This window comes from Carassius carassius, chromosome 38, assembly GCF_963082965.1.
Source record: "Carassius carassius chromosome 38, fCarCar2.1, whole genome shotgun sequence".
NCBI classification, from domain to species: Eukaryota; Metazoa; Chordata; class Actinopteri; order Cypriniformes; family Cyprinidae; genus Carassius; species Carassius carassius.
Genome location: NC_081792.1, coordinates 26,205,767 through 26,224,480, shown reverse-complemented (window position 1 = coordinate 26,224,480; position 18,714 = coordinate 26,205,767). Strand labels below are relative to the sequence as shown.

Below are 18,714 nucleotides of genomic sequence, written 5' to 3'. Positions count from 1 at the left end.
TTCATTTTAAATTGTATACACATTTGTCATTTATATTGTTTTTTTTTTATAGGATTTCTTTTTAGCTTTATTTTTATTTCAGTTGTATTTTTTTAGTTATTCTACTACAACTTAATTTAATTAGAATTTTTATGCTTTTGTCATTGATGTGTAAATATTTTTAATTAGATTTCAGTTCTTTTTTAAGTTTTATTTTTAGTCATTTTAGTACTTCAGCTTATTTTATTTCAGTTATAGTTGCAAAGGCAACATTTATACAACTGCTGGTATAGTTTTAGCTTTATTTAACAATAACAGTGTAAAGTGCAAAGATATCAGAAAGAGATTTCCACTTAAAGGAATTACGGTAGTTATGCATAACCAGAAGCTTTATCAGCCTATTTTAGACAAAATTAAGATTTTAAAGATTAATTAATAAACATTTTTGTATGTACAGGTGCATCTAAAAAAAAATTAATATCATGGAAAAGTTAAATTTAATTAAAAAAGCAAACTTTCTTATATTCTAGATTCATTGCACACTAACTGAAATATTCAATCTATACTGAAAAATAGTTGTTTTGTTTTAATTCTGATGTTTATGACTTAACAGCTTAGGAAAATAAAAAATTCAGTATCTCAAAAAATTAGTATTTTTTTCAGAGATCAATCAAAAAAAGATTTACAAAAGATCTCCATTTTCAAGATCTCCAAAGCAGGTTTAATTATCTCAATACTTGGTTGGGGCTCCTTTTGCATGAATGACGATGGCGATCAGACTGTGGCACTGCTGAGGCATTACTGAAGCCCAGGTTGCTTTGATAGCGGTCTTCAGCTCCTCTGTATGTTACTTATCTTCCTCTTCACAATACCACATAGATTCTCTGTGAGGTTTAGGTCAGGTGAGTTGGCTGGCCAATCAAGCAGGTCATCAAACCATTTGGAAGTGGTTTTGTCACTGTGGACATGTGCTGAAGTCCTGCTGCAAAATGAAATCGGCATCGCTATAAAGCATGTCAGCAGATGAAAGCATAAAGTGCTCCAGAATCTCCTGGTAGATGGATAAATGGACTTTGGACTTGATAAAACACAATGGAGCAACACCAGCAGATGTCACAGCACCCAAATCATCACTGACTTCAGAAACTTCACACTGGACTTTGGATTCTGTGCCTCTCCAGTCTTCCTCCAGACTCCAGACCTTGATTTCCAAATGAAATGCTAAATTTACTTTCATCTGAAAAGAGGACTGTGGACCACTGGGCAACAGTCCAGTTCTTTTTCTCCTTACTCCATGTGAAATGCTTTTGATGTTTTTTCTGGTTCAGGAGTGGCTTGGTTCTATGGATTTGACAGCTGTAGCTCTTTTACTGAAGACATCTGAGTGTGGTGACTCTTGATGCGCTGACTCTGACTTCAGTCCACCCTTGAATCGGCTTTTCCTGACAATCTTCCCAAGGCTGTGGTAATCCCTGTTGCTTGTTCACCTTTTCCTACCTACCACAATTTTTCCTTCCAGTCAACTTTCTATAAAGTATTTCAATACAGCGCTCTGTGAACAGCCAACCCTTTCAGCAGTGACCTTCTGTGGCTTACCCTCCTTGTGAAGGGTGTTGATGATTGTCTTCTGGACAACTGTCAAGTTCAGTAGTCTTTCCCATAATTGTGGTTGCATGTTCTGAACTAGCCCAAGAGAATCCCAGTATTTATACTCAAAATTAATCAAACTAATCAAGCTCAAAATGAAATATAAAATTTTTTTGAGATACTGAATTTTTTATTTTCCTAAGCTGTAAGTCATAACCATCAGAATTAAAACAAAAAAACTCTTGAAATATTTCAGTTTGTGTGCAATGAATCTAGAATATGAGTTTTTTTTTTTTTTTTTTTTTTACTTTTCCATGATATTCAATTTTTTTTAAATGCACCTGAAAGAATGAATGTCCAAGTCACAGATGAACATTTCTTTAAAGAAAAACAAAAAACCTTGGTGTTTTATGGAAAATTGTTTGTAAATAAGTGATTATGCTTTTTATGTTTCACATGATTTTCTTTATAATGTAGAGCACTTTTATTTCCGGATAAAGGCTTATTGTTGCCATTAGCACTCTTTTCTGAAGAATAACTGTAAAGAATCATACACAAAAACCTTCTAGTAAAAGCATCAGTCACTGATCTTGTAGGAATGCTGGGTTTGTGCCTGCACTTATTTCCCATGTTTTTTTTCCGCAGCGCTGGAATCTGTTTGGAAGGTGCGGTGGCTGGAGCTGGCACAAGACTAAAATTACACTTTTATTCTGCCACTCTTTCCTACGCACAAGGCAAATAAGTACGAATGAGACAAAGTTATAAATAAATGACAGCGGTGTCGGAAGGTGTGGTAAATTTTAATCCAATTGCATCAGAAGAGGGTGTTTACATGTGTATATGTGTTGTTAACAAGTGATCCCTTATGTTTTTGGTAAGGAAAATATTATATTTTATGATAAACTTGTTTTTCTGCGCTTGCCATTTTTTATTAACCTTTTAACTTTTTGCACTTTCTAAAGAACATGTACTATCTATCTATCTATCTATCTATCTATCTATCTATCTATCTATCTATCTATCTATCTATCTATCTATCTATCTATCTATCTATCTATCATCTTTGTGTCATTTATCTAAATGTCAAGTGTAATCGAATTGAATGGATGTTATATAAGAGTTTATTTTCACTCAAATAGTATTTTGTATGTATTGATACGTTAAATCACTTTGTTGTGGTAATAGGTGAAATGAGACAGTCCATCATGAGATTATCTACAGTGCATATAGAAAAGAATGAGCCCCCTTTAAAATCACATTTTGTTGCTTTGCACCCTGATTTGAAGACAGACACAGTTTTTGTTTTATCCAGCTGTATTTACTCTGTGCAATTTATAACATCCGAGTAAAAGATACGGTTGGATAAATCAAAAGCTGTGTCCATCTTTGTTTCAGGCTGCAAAGCAACAAAATGTGAGGGCTGAATCTTTTTTACTGTACATGCTTTCAATGCACTTCACTGGCTACCTCTCATGCTGAATTTACATCTGGAGGATATTAACGCGATTCAATTGGAGGGACCTCACTGTTTTATAGATTCATAAAATCCGAGGCTTTGTTGTGGAGTTTTATTGCTCGCTGTTGGAGTTATAAGTATTTAATCTGGTGGGCTTGTTGCTTCCTGTTTTGTGTTATTGTGGTTGCAGCTAAAAATATGAGTACGTTACGTTATATGCAGATACTTTAGCGTTTCCTTTTCTCCTTCTCTGCCAGTTTTTTTTTTTTCGTTCACACTGTAACGTAAATAAGGCGGAAAACCGCTTTAAATAACATTAGTCGAATTTCTATCAGCTCATGTTTAATGAGTCTAGAGTTCGCTAACACTCCGTTAGCTGGCGGACTAGCACGCTATGCTAGCTGACCACCAAATATTTTTACACGATGTAAACGTCCAAGAAAACAGTCAGCATTTTTTATTTTATTTCTTTTTTGGTATTAATCCGTCGAAAAACCCTTTCAGGACCGATTCTGGAGAGCTAAAAGCTTCTCAGGTGAGTTTGACAGACATTAGCTCGATGCTAACGAGCGAATCTTATTATACTATTACAGGTTGTAGCTTAACATTTTTGGACGTCCGATTATATTATCAATCACCTTATAATTTTTTGACTTTATAAGTATTGTAGAGGACTTTGAAAAGTAAAACGAATGTTAAATGATGTACTTTGACCCGTCTGGACAGTTAAATGTGGTCAAGTTGACGTGGAGGTTTGCATACGTTACAGCAGTCCACAATACATAAAGTTTTATGTGATATTAAATGCTTAAATACACTTTTAGGCTTTATTATCACAGTTTTGCCAGACTTTGGTTCTGGAATTTAAAGTTCAAAACAAAGGTATATGTGTAGTTTCAATGTTTAGCCTAATTTAAACGATTTATATAGTATTCTATATACGGATGAAATTTGTCATTATAAGAGGAGATCTACAATCAAAACCATTCAGATTAATTTGTACATTTATTTATTATTAACGTGCTTCATTGCATTGTTTTATACTTAAAGTGTAATTAAGGTGAGATCCAGGGTCATTTGGATCTTTAAAAATTGGAGAAAAAATATATGCATCAACAAAATATACATCAAATTGTAGCCATTAAATTAGAGTTGCACAAGTTTCACATTTACAGTATGCAATCACTGTCATCATGCAACAGGCCACAATTTTGAGCTATATGTAATTCCTGTTGATATCTATGTTCATTTTGTTGATTTTGTTGTGTAGTTTGAAATTCCCAGACGTGGTCTCCTACAGTCTGAGGAAAGCTGTCATGTCTCGTCTGTCTGTTGTTTCTATATTTGTGTGTTCTGTTCTGTCAGATTATATGTGGGAGACTTTTTTCGCGCTCTTTGGCAACTGCCAGCTGGATATCGGATGAGTCAAGGCAGATTTATTTTTAATTTAAGCTTCTTACACACACACACACACACACACACACACACACTCACACAGTCATCCTGCACTCTCTGCATTGCCAGGATTACACTGAAGTCCAGTACCATTTGGTTTATAAGATGGTGTGCATATTTACCATGTTTTTATGAATTCCTATGTTTATTAAAAAGTAAATGATAAACATCAGTGGTTGAGTAAGGCAATGGCATGTATATGCACCCATCTAATTGATGGAATTGAATCTTGATTGTAATTTCAGCCTCTGTCAGGATATTAGCCGGAATATGGCGTGACGTGTCGGTCAGGCTGTGATACCGAACAGGATCCCATCAGGTAATGTTTACCCCACATCTGCAGATAGAGAAGGACATGGACAGCTCAGTGACCCTGTGGCAGTTCCTGCTGCAGCTGTTGCTGGATCCCAGCAATGACCGGCTTATCTGCTGGACCAACGAGGATGGAGAGTTCAAACTGTTGCAAGCGGAAGAGGTGGCCAGATTATGGGGCGTTCGCAAGAACAAACCCAGCATGAACTACGACAAACTTAGCCGGGCTCTGCGTTACTACTATGACAAGGTGTGTTTTGTCAAGCATCTGAAACATCTCAGGAGCCAGCAACATCTCATTCACTCACCCTCATGTTGGTCCAAACCATTGCAACTTACTTTACTGCATTTTGATGATTGTAGAAGCTGTGGATGAGTTTAGTCAAAATACGATTATAAAGGTAGTCCATCAACTTGTGCTCTATATTATGAAAGTTTTTTAAAGCTGTTTAATAGATTTTTATGTGGAGCAGGCTCCCAGTTTTGTCAGTTTTCCTAGATAGTGATGCCTTCCATGATCTTTGCCTTATATAAGAACAGTTTTGTTTACCAGCTGACATTAGTGATTTTTTTATCATGCAAAATAGAATACATTTTATTGTTTACCTTTTATTAGTTAATTTATTAACATGAAAACTGTTTATACATCTTTTATACCATTTTATGCTGTTTTTTGTCGTCATGTAGCTTGACAGTTGTATGGGAGGAGAATCATACAAGTGTGAATGTTCTGCTAAACTCTTCTACACAATATGCAAATATTAATTAGAATTTAATTATTAAAAAATTCTAAATAACTTTATTATATTGAGTTATATAAAAATATAATATCATATAAAAACTATAAATTATAAAATAATTATAGATTATAATAATTTTTATTTTTGGATGAACTAATCTTTCAGGCTTTTCTGATTTTTCCTGATGAACGCTTTTGTGCTCATATATTTAAATCGGTGTGTATTATAATTGCTAGCTTTCAGTCCTCTCACCACCCCCACACTCCTCCATAGTTTTGATGCTCTAAACACACAATCAAGTCACTCTGAGTCTGAACTGAAACAGAAGGGTCACTGACCCTGTTAGTGCAGTAAGGAAGTAATGGCCCTGCCAGGAGTTTATTCTCGATTGGGAACCGCGTGTTTGAGGTTTTAGTGTAATAGCTTTTTAAGCCTCATCTTGGCACCACAGGGCAAGAGGTATTGTTTTCTGCATTCTTCCTGGTCTCTTAACATAGGTTCATTTACTTAATTGCATGTAATTTTCTGAGAGCGAGCGAGCATAGAGGAACGCAATAGACTGGATTTAAAAAATGTACATGCAAGGCATTTTAGTTGATTTCTTTGGGTGATTGCAAAGATATTTTTAGTTTTATGTAGGAGAAAGTCAACTTAAATAAACATGAATTTTCTCAAATGTTCTTCCTTGCAGAACATCATCAAAAAAGTAAATGGGCAGAAGTTTGTGTATCGTTTCGTGTCATACCCTGATATCCTAAAAGGAGAAGTCATAGCCAGAACGGAGGGTGCAGACGGCGGCTCAAACGGACCTCTGCCTCTCTCTGACAAACCTGCAAACATCTCCAGGGATAAAGACGACAAAGCCATCCCAGACCGAGGTGCAGGAACACCGGGTCAGTCCAAATCGTCCAGCCGGAATGATTATATCCACTCAGGCTTGTATTCTTCCTTCACTTTGAACTCTCTTCAGTCAGGAACGCAACTTTTTAAATCCATTAAGATTGAAAATCCAGGGGAAAAGCTAATGGAGAAAAAGGCCGCCCAGGAGTCACCCCAGCCACCCACCGTCATTAAATTTGGGACCATGCCACAGAACAGACAGGGCACTCCGTCTGTTATAGAGAAGCCTGAACTTCCGGCACAGCCCACCCAAGCCCCACCCCCTGCTCCGGCAGAACCTGAGGCCAAACAGACACCCGTCTCGCATGTAGTGTGTGCATTTGTGGAGAATCCCACCTCGGAGAATGCCATGACGGGCTTCCCGCTCTCAAGAGTGTCTCCATCGCCGCTCCCTCGTTCCAAATCGCCCTCCTCTTCACCGATGACGGATTCCCAGGAGCTGGTGATTGACAGTGAAATCGAGTCCCTCTCCTCACAGCCCTCAGAGTTACAGCTGCAGGTATGACACTTAGTGCTGATGCCCTCTTATTCAGTACTTCCACTGGGAAAATACAAATATACATGATATTGGAAGGAAGGTGGGGTTTTAAATCCTAGAAGATAAGCTAGCAGCTTTGAGGCCTTTTAAACTCCACATTTACTTTTTTCTAATAAAAAAAGAATTGTTTTCTAAATGTAGAATAATGCCCACCTTTATCCTGTTCAAATTCTACAATGTATTGAACCTCGCAAACATAGTAACATGTTCATCTTTGTCTTCCTTTCATGATCTATCAGGACCAGCCCATCTCTGTTTTCAAGGACTCTATAGCAGTGTTTGAGATGTCTGAATCTCCACCCCGCAGTCTCAGTGGAAAGTCTAAGAAACCCAAAGGCCTTGAGTTGATGCCGACGCTGGTGGTGACCAGCTCTGACCTCAGCCCTTTCAATCTGTCCAGCCCATCCCTCCCTACGGCTTCTCTCACCCCAGCCTTCCTGCAGGTCAGTCCCCTCCTGACCTCCACATTACACATGTACAATGCTGTCATTGATTTGTTAGAATCATTAGACCGTCAGCAGATTTGTGTCTGGGTCACATTTTCTGTCCGTCTAACTAGAGGCGTATGGTATCCTCTTGTGCAGTTATTTACTGCTGACGCTTCATTTATTAAATGCTTGTTTCACACACATTCACCCAAAATGTTAAATTAATTTTAAAGAATGTTGGTAAACAAATTAGTCAGTGGCTATCGTCAACTGTTTGGTTACTAACATTCTTCAAAATAGTGTTGTCACGGTACCAAAATTTCAGTATTTGGTACCGATACCAGTGAAAATCCACGGTTCTCGGTACCAATTTCGGTACCAAAGCAAAACACAAAAATATGCTAATAAAAAAAAAAAAACTTTTTAGCACTAAAAAATAAAACCAATGCCATTCTTTATACTTATTTACAATTGTGTTTAAAGTTTTTCTACAAGTTATATAATAAAGTTTCACCCAAATTTAATTTGTCTTTTAATTTATAAAATTTAAACTTTTTATTTTTGGTAAATAAAGGGGATTTGCTATTAAAATGAAAACATGGAAGAAATATTGTGATTTATTTCTTTAAAAAATAAAGTTTTATAAATTTTTTCAACAGTAGTAGCAGTATCACATACATTTTACTAAATAATAGTAATATTTCTAGCACAATGCCTTTATGTAAAAATTAACTTTTAGGCCTAATGAATGCATATTTGTCATTTTAACTGAACTTAAGACTGGTGGTGATGCTTAAGATATTTTTGGTCATTGAGGGTTTCTGTAAAAAAAAGCGTGGTAAGACTCTCGCTCTTTGCATGTGTGAGAAACAGCGCTATCAGTAAAGCGACAATGAGTCATGCGCCTTCACAAAGAGTTTACAGAGCATCAAATACAGGTGCCGCTGTGCGTCCAGATGAACTGAAAAGTTCAGTTTGCTTGATGGAGAGAGAACTCTGAAGCTCAGATGCTGAAATTAATGCAAGCGTCATGCGCTTCAGTCTATGTAGTAAACAAACCCGCACGTCTCTGCCATTCATTAATTCACACAGAGACGCACAGAACACGGATTCATATTTCAAACAACTTTTGCGGCTTAACATTTACAGATACTGGTCCATATGGAGATTTGATTTTATTAATTTATGCTAACTTTGACAAATTCCATGACTGTCCATATTAAAATGTAGGTTTCATTTTCATGACTGGATTTTGAGATTCCGTCCTCGTTTTCTGCTTCGCGGAAATCATAGCGCTGAACCGGGTTTGAACGGGACCTCGGTACTAACGGTACTAAAAGAAACCTGGTACCGTCACATTTAAATTTTTTAAGTACCGACTTGGTACCGAAGTACCGGGTCTTTTGACAACACTACTTCAAAATGTAATCTCTTCTGTTCAACAGAAGAAAGAAACTCATACAGGTTTGGAACAATTTGAGGGTAAGTAAACGATGTCAGAATTTTAATTTTTGGGTGAACTGTCTCTTTAAGATTTTGTGGTCAGAGTTTCCATCGGTTCAAAATTAATAATTATTTTGCCAACAAAATTCAGCAAGCAAAGCATAAATAGGATAGTCTAGTGCAGGAGAAAGAAAAATAAGTGATTTTTGTTAACTGCAAGCTGTGATTGGACATTTTTTATATTATTTGCATTTGACGTTTGCATAGAGATACTTGAATGTATTCTAATGCAATTTATTCAGAATTATTATTTGAAATATTTGCAACTTTTATGTCAAAATAGCTTGTGAACCTGTTTTATATGCATAATATGCTTGCATATGTAAGCAGGCTGTTGTAAAAATACAAAGAAATTACCAATGATGATAAAAATAATCAGTGTCTCTGAGAGTGTGATGTTTAAAAGAAAATTATCATTTTACAACCAATCTTAGAATGTGTGGTAGTCCTGAACGGGAATATGATGAGGTCAATTGAAGTCCTTTTGGTAATTTGGTTGCATTGATGTAATTTAAAGACTCTAGAGGGCAGTAGTGCACCTCTTAAACTGGTGATGATGTGCCTTGGAGACACTCATTGGCTGTTACATGATCGTCATCATATGGTGAGGTTTATCTGGATGCTACTTTGATGGATCACCTCGTTAAGACTTCACAATCTTTGCATTTATGAGCACTCCAGAGGATCAACCTCCTGCTGTCTCTTCAGTGAGATGAAAGATGAAATATACTATAATTCAAATCCATTATTTATGGTTTTTGGGGAAATGCAGCACCGTTGGCCTGTGATTAATTCTTATTGCTTCTTAAAGTCTCATTAAGCCACTTTTAATTAAACATTTATATTTCAGGGTTATAAGTCCTGCAAATGCTTTGTGGTGTGATGTTCACAAGTATTTTGGAAGGCATCTTTAATGAATGCAAGCTGGAAAGAGATTCACTTTGAGCAAAACTGAAAAAGTTCACATTTGTTGCAGACTCCCCTGCTGCTCACACCCAGTCCACTTCTGTCCAATATCCATTTCTGGAGCACACTCAGTCCGGTGGCACCCCTCAGTCCCGCCCGGAGACAGGGCACACATACCCTCTTCCAGGTGAGTCACTTCAAATGATTTACTAAGCTGATGGCCTGGGTCTCAACCAAAATTTGATTCCACCCTCCTTAAGATTACAATCGCATGTTATTATATGTATTCAAATCACGTCATCTGTGAGGATCACAGAAATTATTTTTCACTCAGTATGGTGCTTGTGCTCATACCAGCCCACATTTCCACTGAATTGAGCAAGACAAAAATCATAAGCAACTCGATACGATGCTGTTTAAAGTAATGGGAGTGATGTCTTTGAGCAAGGTTTTGAGTCGGTTCAGAAAATTGTTTGGGATTCAGAGCATTGTTTAGGATTCCCACAGGCCTGGAAAAGCAGGAAACATCAGAGAATTACAAAAGTGTGTTTTCCAAGCCCTGGGGTGGAGGGGTGGGGTGGGGCATACTTATGTGATCATAGTAATTTTATTTATTTATTCTTTTTGTAGTGAAATTAGTTTTTATAACTAAATGTATTACCGGTATTTATATTTTCAAAAAAATTATTTAAATATTTTATTATAATATTTATTATAATTATTGCTTTAAAGTTGCTTTAAAATTTATTTTATTATTTGGTATAGTTATTGGTTATTAATTATTGGATATTAATGGATGATTTAGTTGACAGCATCTTTCTTATCAACTTAATCAAACTATCCGCAGCAGAAACATTTGGTTTAAAAGTCTGAAAACTTGTTATATAAGTACTGTTTATATATTATTATTATTATTATTATAGTATTTATTATTAATTTTTTTGTTGTTTAATTATATCTTAAGTTTTAGTAACTTTGTTATATGCTTTTTTGTTTATATATATATTTCTGTTTAGCTTTATTTTATTTAAATTAACAAACTTTATTTAATTTTCTCTTAAGTTTTTCATTTAATATTTATTTTATTTTACCTTTATTTCAATTAACAAAAACAATTTTAATAGTTTTCACACAGGTGAAAACACCTTTAGACACATTGAGTTCATTGAGTAGACATTAAAGGGGTCATATGATGCTTTTTCAGATCAACAGAATATGTTGACATGCTTTAATGTTCAAAAAACACATTATTTTTCAAATCTTGTACATTATTGTAGGTCCTCTGTGCCCCGCCCCTCTCAAACGCGTCGTTTTCTACAAAAGTCCCTCCTTCCGACAAGTGCAGTCTGCTCTGATTGGCCAACTGACCCACTGCATTGTGATTGGCTGAACACCGCAAGCACTCGTCGGAAATGTAACGCCCCTTTCCATAATCACGAGCTTCATCTTTCAAAATAAATGTAAAGAAGGTTAATAATGTCCTTAGTTTTGCCAACAGTTTAAGTCTGAAAGAGGAACAGAGTCACGAGACAGACACAGTGATGAAGCTCCTATGTGTTTGCAGTACACAAGCCACGGACGGTTAAAACAGCTGACTCCACTATGTGACCGTCTCTCTCTCTCTCTCTCTCTCACACACACACACACACACACATGCTCTGTCTCTCACTCACACACACACACACACACTCAATGCGCTAAACTCTGCATTTGACCATTCAGTAGCAAATACTTAAACTAATATCAAAACATACTTACAGTCGCTGATTCAGAAGCGCCAGATTGTCGTAGCAAAGTCAGAAGTACCTCCTGTCCTAGGTTCACGAAATAGTCGTCCATAAAATGCGTTGCTGTTCTGTTGTAAGTAATTTTAAAGATTCTTAAATGCATCTACTTTCGGAAGGCCAAATAAAGTGCTTTTGGTTCTGCCTAGATGCACACAGCATCTCCCTGACATGACTGCTTCAACACTAACTGTAGTTACTGAAACCACGGCTTCTTTCTTTGCGCAAATATTTCCACATAGTGACATAGAGATGTGGGGGTGTATTTGAATGAGCCGTTTAAGGGGTGGCGTGGCAGAGTCTTAACTTTTATAAAGAATATCTCTTTGGATTTGAGACTTTAGTCTTTACAACTTTACAGATCATCTTCATGTAACAATAGCAAAGAGAAAGGAAAAATTGAAATTGCATCATATGACCCCTTTAAAATAACAATGTCCCAGAACAGATGCTTTCAGTTTTTTTCATTCTGTTTCTTTTCATTTTATCAGTTTCCTTCTGTCCTGAGTTCCACGCAGTTCTCTGTTCCCGTGTATAATTTAGACGGCACCAACACGCCCGGCCCTCTCTCACCCGACCCACAGAAGACATAAGAGAGGGAGAAAGACTGGCACACTTCATCTTTGCCTCACGTTCTTGATTGATAAACAGATTAACCTCATTCTGTTCACCTGATCTGACATCCTTGAGGTAACGAAGATTTGTGACCAGCGTTTAAGCGTCAAGAGCATCCGTTTGACCCTTGAACCTTTTTGATGTCCATACGAATTTATATCAAGCCATCATATAGTGTCTGCAGGACACTGTAAATCTTGTTTTTTTAATGCACTGCTATTCAGGGATTGGCTGTGGTGAGACTAAAGCAGATGGCTGTTGATCTGCACAGCTGCCAATATGCGAGCTTATCATAAAACATCCATTGCTTGATCATTTGATTAGGATCCTGATTGAATTTCCTTGTGTTTTGCTTCTTGTGGAGTCTTGTGGACTTCGATCAGACACAGAAGAGATTCTCGCATGACGTCGGCACCATGTGTTTGTATAGCATTGGATAAAGAGAGATAATTTTGTACATAATCCAACAAGTTCAACTCATTTTTGCCTTTTGTTTGGGAAGTCCTCAAACAAACATGCCTTGCCAAGCTAAACCGCCCCTTGCCTTGTGATTTTGATAAAGGTGACCGCCGTTTTACCTTGTATCTTTCTTCATGCTGCACTTACTGCCATGTATTTAAAGTGTTCTGTCATAATAACCCCACAAACAGCACTTGGATGAAAACAAGCTGCACTTACTAGGGCTTTTGCGCCTGTTCGTGTTTACTACCCATGCCGATAAGAAGTAGTGAACTAGTTGGCTTATTTTTGAAAATCTAATGTCACCCATCTACTCTGGGACGCAGTTTGTGTACATGCCAATTTTCATTCTATTATGTCTACATCTACAATTCAGTGCATCACCTAGTAAAGCTAGCTGGTGCAACCCTCAAAATGTTCCTGACAACATTTTAATGTTTAAGAGCCACATGAACACAATCACTTTATGTAATGATTGTGATCAGAGTCAGCAGAAGTCAAGTTTATTTTGTATAGCTCATCAAAAATGAAACTTCACATCGTTCCAAACCTGCATGTCTTTCTATTTTTTCTGAGGAACGCAGTCATTTGGAGAATGTCCATGCAATGGAAGTCAACAAAAGAACACTGAACCCAACTGACCTTCACACTGAGATATGTGATACACATACATATTTTGCGTTGAACACAAGAAACAAAGTTATAGATATTTCATTCATTTTTGGGTGAACATCTCTTAATGAATATAGAGGCTAACAATCAGGAAGCCACGAAGCTTTCTGGTGCTTTGACCATGATGCACATTTTTGAGAGGCTGTTTAGTAGGCTGAATTGACATCATCCTCGTTCCAATGCTTGATGGCGACTGTCTAATGAAGCGTGTTTCCACACACGCCCCAACGCCATCGAACCATTACCGTAACACCACCAGATATGCCACTGCAGCCATGCTTATCATGCAGATCTACTCCGCGAAACGATTTCCCCTCTCTGAAAGACTGGAAGCCATTAGGAATGATTTCAGTTGAGTGGAAAAACCCAAGGACTTCCAATAGACAAGCTGATGGAGCCTAGACAGCATAAAATGGAATGGAATGGCACCGGCTAAGTGCTTAAAGCCTCATCCCACCATTAGGATGGTTGGATTGGTGGAGATCAGTTGGATGTGTACCGTAACTGGATTGCTGTCTGTAGAGTCCAGGCCAAATACTCAAAACCATTCCTGCATTTGTCAGCTTTCCCAGTGTTGTGCAAGATTCAATCCCTCCGCACAATACAATCTACCTCGGACAACAAGGCAAAGCTGTTGATTAATGCCCAGTCAGAAGTGTCTGTCCTTGTTGTAGCTGGTTAGCATGGTCCAGTTAACACCTGCTGGTAGATTATAAGATATTTTTTTCTGTTTATGCTCACTCAGAACTGGCATATGCTTTGAAAGCATCAAATTTATTTCCAATATAACTGCATTATAGTAAATACAAAGTTACATTATCATTTAAAAGTTTGGGGTCAGTAAGCTTTTTTTATTTATTTATTTTTTAGAGATTAATACTTTTACTCCTCAAGGATGCATTTGATCGAAAATGTGAGTAAAAATATTTATAATGTTACAAATTATTACTATTTCAAATAAATGCTGTTCTTTTGAACTTTCTAGTCATGAAAGAATTTCGAAGAAAAAAAATGTATTCCAAACAAATATTTAACTTTTTTTAGCATTGATAATAATAAAAAATATTATATTGGAATTATATTATATTTACATATCAGAATGATTTCTGAAGAATCGTGTGACACTAAAGGATGGAGTAATGATGCTGGGAGTTTAGCTTTGTATCACAGGAATAAATTGCATTTTACAACATATTAAAACAGAACATATTTATTTTAAATTGTAATTTCAATGTATTTATTTTTTTGGTCAAATAAATGCAACATTGATTAGCATAAGAGACTTTCTTCAGAAACATTAAATAAGATTTTCTGACTCCAAACTTTTGCATGGTAGTGTGTCATTTAAAAGATTAAGTGATTTATTTACCACAAAGTGTAAAGTAGTGTCTCTGATCAGGCATTATACTATAGAGAATACCCAGAACAAGGTCTGGAATTATTTTAGGGGCCAGTGGACTTTGTATTCTGCAAGAGAATTGAATATTGCACGACACTGGCAAAGATTGCTAAATGTCTGAACCAAATTCTGCAGCCACTCTTTGATGTCAGTGCAGTATCGTTGTTTTGTCTTGTTTAAACCAGGTTAAAACAAGGTTGCACAACATAAAACCCTACCTCTAAGAGTCCTAAACTCAACAAGCCATGATTTATAACTGACATGCATTGGATGCAAAACTGGAACAAAAATGCTGACATTCATGTTGCAGAAACAGAGCTCTGTTAGTGTCTCTCTTAAAGTGCAATGATAAAAATAGAAAGGGATAAAAAAAAAAAATACATGTATATAAAAACAGCATCTCAAATTCAGTTCTCAGGTATTGTATGATTACCCACAGTCCTTATCCTTTCACAGAGCTCTATGTTCAAATCCACCAAACTGATCGGAGTAGAAGAAACGGTTCTTTCACATCCATACTAATGACATGGTGCCTTCTAGTCCTGTTGTCTGTTGCCAGTAAAATCAAAATAGGCAACAGTTAATTGTTTCTATTCAGAAAGGATATGTTTTGTCCTTTGCTACCAAAAAACTAAAACTTCAGCTATTTAAAGGATTGTTCTGGGTTGAACATCTTTAATACAGGTTGAAGTTGTATTTAACCTAGAACATTCCTTCAGCATAATATCATAAATCTAGATAATACAAGATAGAATCTAAATTCAGATCCAGTAGAAAACGGATCAGATGAAATAGTTTACTCATACTTTCTAGTACTGTTGGGTTCATATTTTCAGTCTGCATAGGGACATTTTATTCCATTTAAAAGCTGCTGTTTTAGTGCAAGTGTGCAAACAGCTAACTTAATTTTTTTTTTTTTTTCATGTTGTTCCACACCTGCATGACAAAAATGAGATGTTTTGCTGAATGTCTTTTCCATACATAAAAGCAATTCATTTATATGTATGATTTGTGCTTTTCTGAAACCATACAGATGGTTTGTGCAAGACATTTTTTACCCAAGATTTGAACAATGAACTACTTTTCATATAACACTATAAATTAAACTTATGGTGCTTTTATGCTCTTTTTGGGCCTATAAATCATCTGCTTTCACTGTATGGAAAAGAGCAGCTTGGACATTGTGAATTATTATTATTTTTTTTTTCATGGAAAAAAGAAAATCATATAAATTTTTGGGGGTGGGGAGTTCAAATATTCTTTTAAGTACATAAGTTCAAATGTTTAATTGTACATAGAGTAAGATGTGATGGGATGTCACTAGCGTTGTGCTGTTGTTATGTAGTATTTTCACGTCTTCATTTGCATTCCCGCAGAATTCAGACTGTGTTTGATTGCTCTTGCCTGTATCGTGAGCACTGCACATGCAGTTGCCTTCTCATCGAGGGAATATTGAGTTGCTTAATGCCTTTTACAATTTGAATAATGTATTTGTGCAGTGTGCTATGTGAATTGTTTTTAAACCTGTTTCCGTTATTTTTGTTAAATGCTCTCTTACCCACTTAGTAGATTTAGTTTTTCATTAAATAGTCATTTGTTTTGTTTCTATGAAAATTCTAACTTCTCCCTGTAACTGATAAAATGGGTTTGTTATACATGTTTAGCTGTTAAGCAATGATGTTATGTTTCTTCTGTTTGGTCAAGTTTGGTTTTTCCCATAACATATTCAACTATTGTAGCCATACTGAACATCTGTTGTATTTTAATGCGAGTCTAAAGCACTTAAATTATCTCTTTTTTTTCTCCCCCCTCATTTTTTCTCTTTACTGGCACTTTGTATTTTTTAGAATCTGTTGTAAAACTGTAAATCTCAGCTTATTATTAGTGACTCCACCACCTCAAGCACTCAAAGTTTGGTTTTGGATCAGCATTTGTAAACTATGCATTTAAACTTTTTGCTGCAAAGAGATTTTGTAATTAATTTTTAGACTTTCTGGCACCTACTATAAGCATCATCTCTTAACTGAGATTTTCAATTCCAAAAAGTCAGAAAGCCCTATATTTTACAAAAATTTTACTTTTTACGAATAGGGTATAAATTGGCGTTCCTCTTCCAATTTTATTTATTTTTTTTCTCTTATCACAATTTTGCGAAAGAAGTCTGAATCGCGATATGTAAAATCACATTATAAAAAAAGTCTTAATTTGTGAGAGTCAAATTACCTTTTTTTTATATATATATTCTTTATTCAATGGCAGAAACAGGCTTCCATACAAATCAGTCTTTAGCAAGAACTATTAAAAATGTTAAAATATTTACTCACATGAAAAGTAATTGATATTCAATTAATTCTAGATTATATGTTTTTATCCGCATTCTATTTAGCTGTTCTTCTTTTGCCTGCAACCTGCTTTTCCCATAATTTCCCTCCAAAAATAGCAAGTTGCCCTAAAATTGTCACACCCAGAAAGTGGCATCATGTGAGCTCTTTCTTATAACTAACAGAACATAGTTATATAATGTCACTCCATTTTGTAAATTTGCTCACATTGTATTGTTAACTGTATTCTTAACCATTCCATATATATATATATATGAGAAATGTTTACAACAACATTTGGAAAATATCTTGTGCAGAGTAAAACATAAATTACTTCAACCCTGTTTGTTACCCATTATAGTGTATTTATTGCATGAAATGACACAAAAATTACAAATCAGGATTTTAACCCATATTCAGACTTTAAAACAGATTAGATATTTTTCCTCCTTCTTCAGGAACTCCATATACAGTAGAAAACAACTAACATTTGCATATATCATAATATCTTGAATATTAATATATTTTGTTTCTTAAATATGCTTCGGAAGTTAATAGATTGCTATTTTGTACCCTATTCTTGGAAAGTGCAAATATTACAATTTTAAGACACATAAGATTTTCTCATCCTCTAAATGTTGACATGACTGCACTGCATTTTGAACAGTATTTTGTTTTTCATGAGTAAATTAGATTTTTTTTTGTGGAAAAAGGGATGATGATAATCAAAAGTGTGATAAATTCTACTGTTATGGTACAATATTTACATCAAATGTTTTAAATATTTTTGTGCAAATGTATTTTCAGATTGTCTCAAGTAGTTCAAATGTTTACGAATCTGTTCATTGGCATTCCTGTTGTACTAATCTGTGGATGTTGGAAGGGAAGGAATATTTCTATATAAAACAAGAAAAACAGTAACTCGTTTGGCTTCTGTGTCTTCATTAAATACAGCTGCGGAAAGCTGACCTCATTTATGCAACAATTGTGTTAACGTTAGCATGTCTGACACCTGCATAAACCAGAAAAACAAATAGAATTTTACCCAGGCCGAGAGAAATACGCTGACAGCGCAACCTCCAACGATCAGGATCGCCAGGTCACTGAACCATCAGACCTGAAGCTGTACAACACAATACAAGGAAACTTTTCCAGGAAAACGGTGGGATGTTCTTTTCTGATCTTAATCACTACACCAGGAATGTGTTATGAGCACATCGGCCCTGGCAGAGAATTAATTGGCTACTGATTTGTGAATAAGACTGATAGCCAGCCCAGTAGGGTTTGAATGAGGCTGCGAAGAACAAAAGTAACACAAAGCATGAGCCCATTTCCAATTCAGATGCATTCAAAGAAAACATTGCAGGGCTTTTACATATTGAAAAACATAATAATAAATACTATTTTTATGCTATTATTTTGATCCAATAAAACCCACTGATATCCCAATGCTGATTGGTCAGCGGGTTTCGAAAAATAAACACCATCTTTTCGAAATAAAATAAAATCCATTCAATAAAAAACACTTTCTTTAAAACTTACTGTATTGCACACATCCATTGCAGCCACTGTAACCGGTTAAATTATGACATTTGTGCACAAGATCATTTCATTCATCAAAAATATTTTAATACAAAAATAAACTTAACACTTCATGACA

General features: G+C 35.7%; 1 protein-coding gene across 1 annotated transcript; it reads left to right on the top strand.

Annotated features, from left to right (window-relative positions):
- The first annotated feature begins 2,630 nt into the window (after window positions 1-2,630).
- On the top strand, window positions 2,631-13,573 carry elk4 (ETS transcription factor ELK4). Its single transcript, XM_059529819.1, has 6 exons — window positions 2,631-3,557; window positions 4,723-5,039; window positions 6,221-6,928; window positions 7,207-7,410; window positions 9,875-9,991; window positions 12,080-13,573. Exons 2-6 carry the CDS (start codon window positions 4,800-4,802, stop codon window positions 12,179-12,181), a joined length of 1,371 nt encoding a protein of 456 aa, XP_059385802.1. The 5' UTR covers window positions 2,631-3,557; window positions 4,723-4,799; the 3' UTR covers window positions 12,182-13,573.
- Window positions 13,574-18,714: the final 5,141 nt, after the last annotated feature.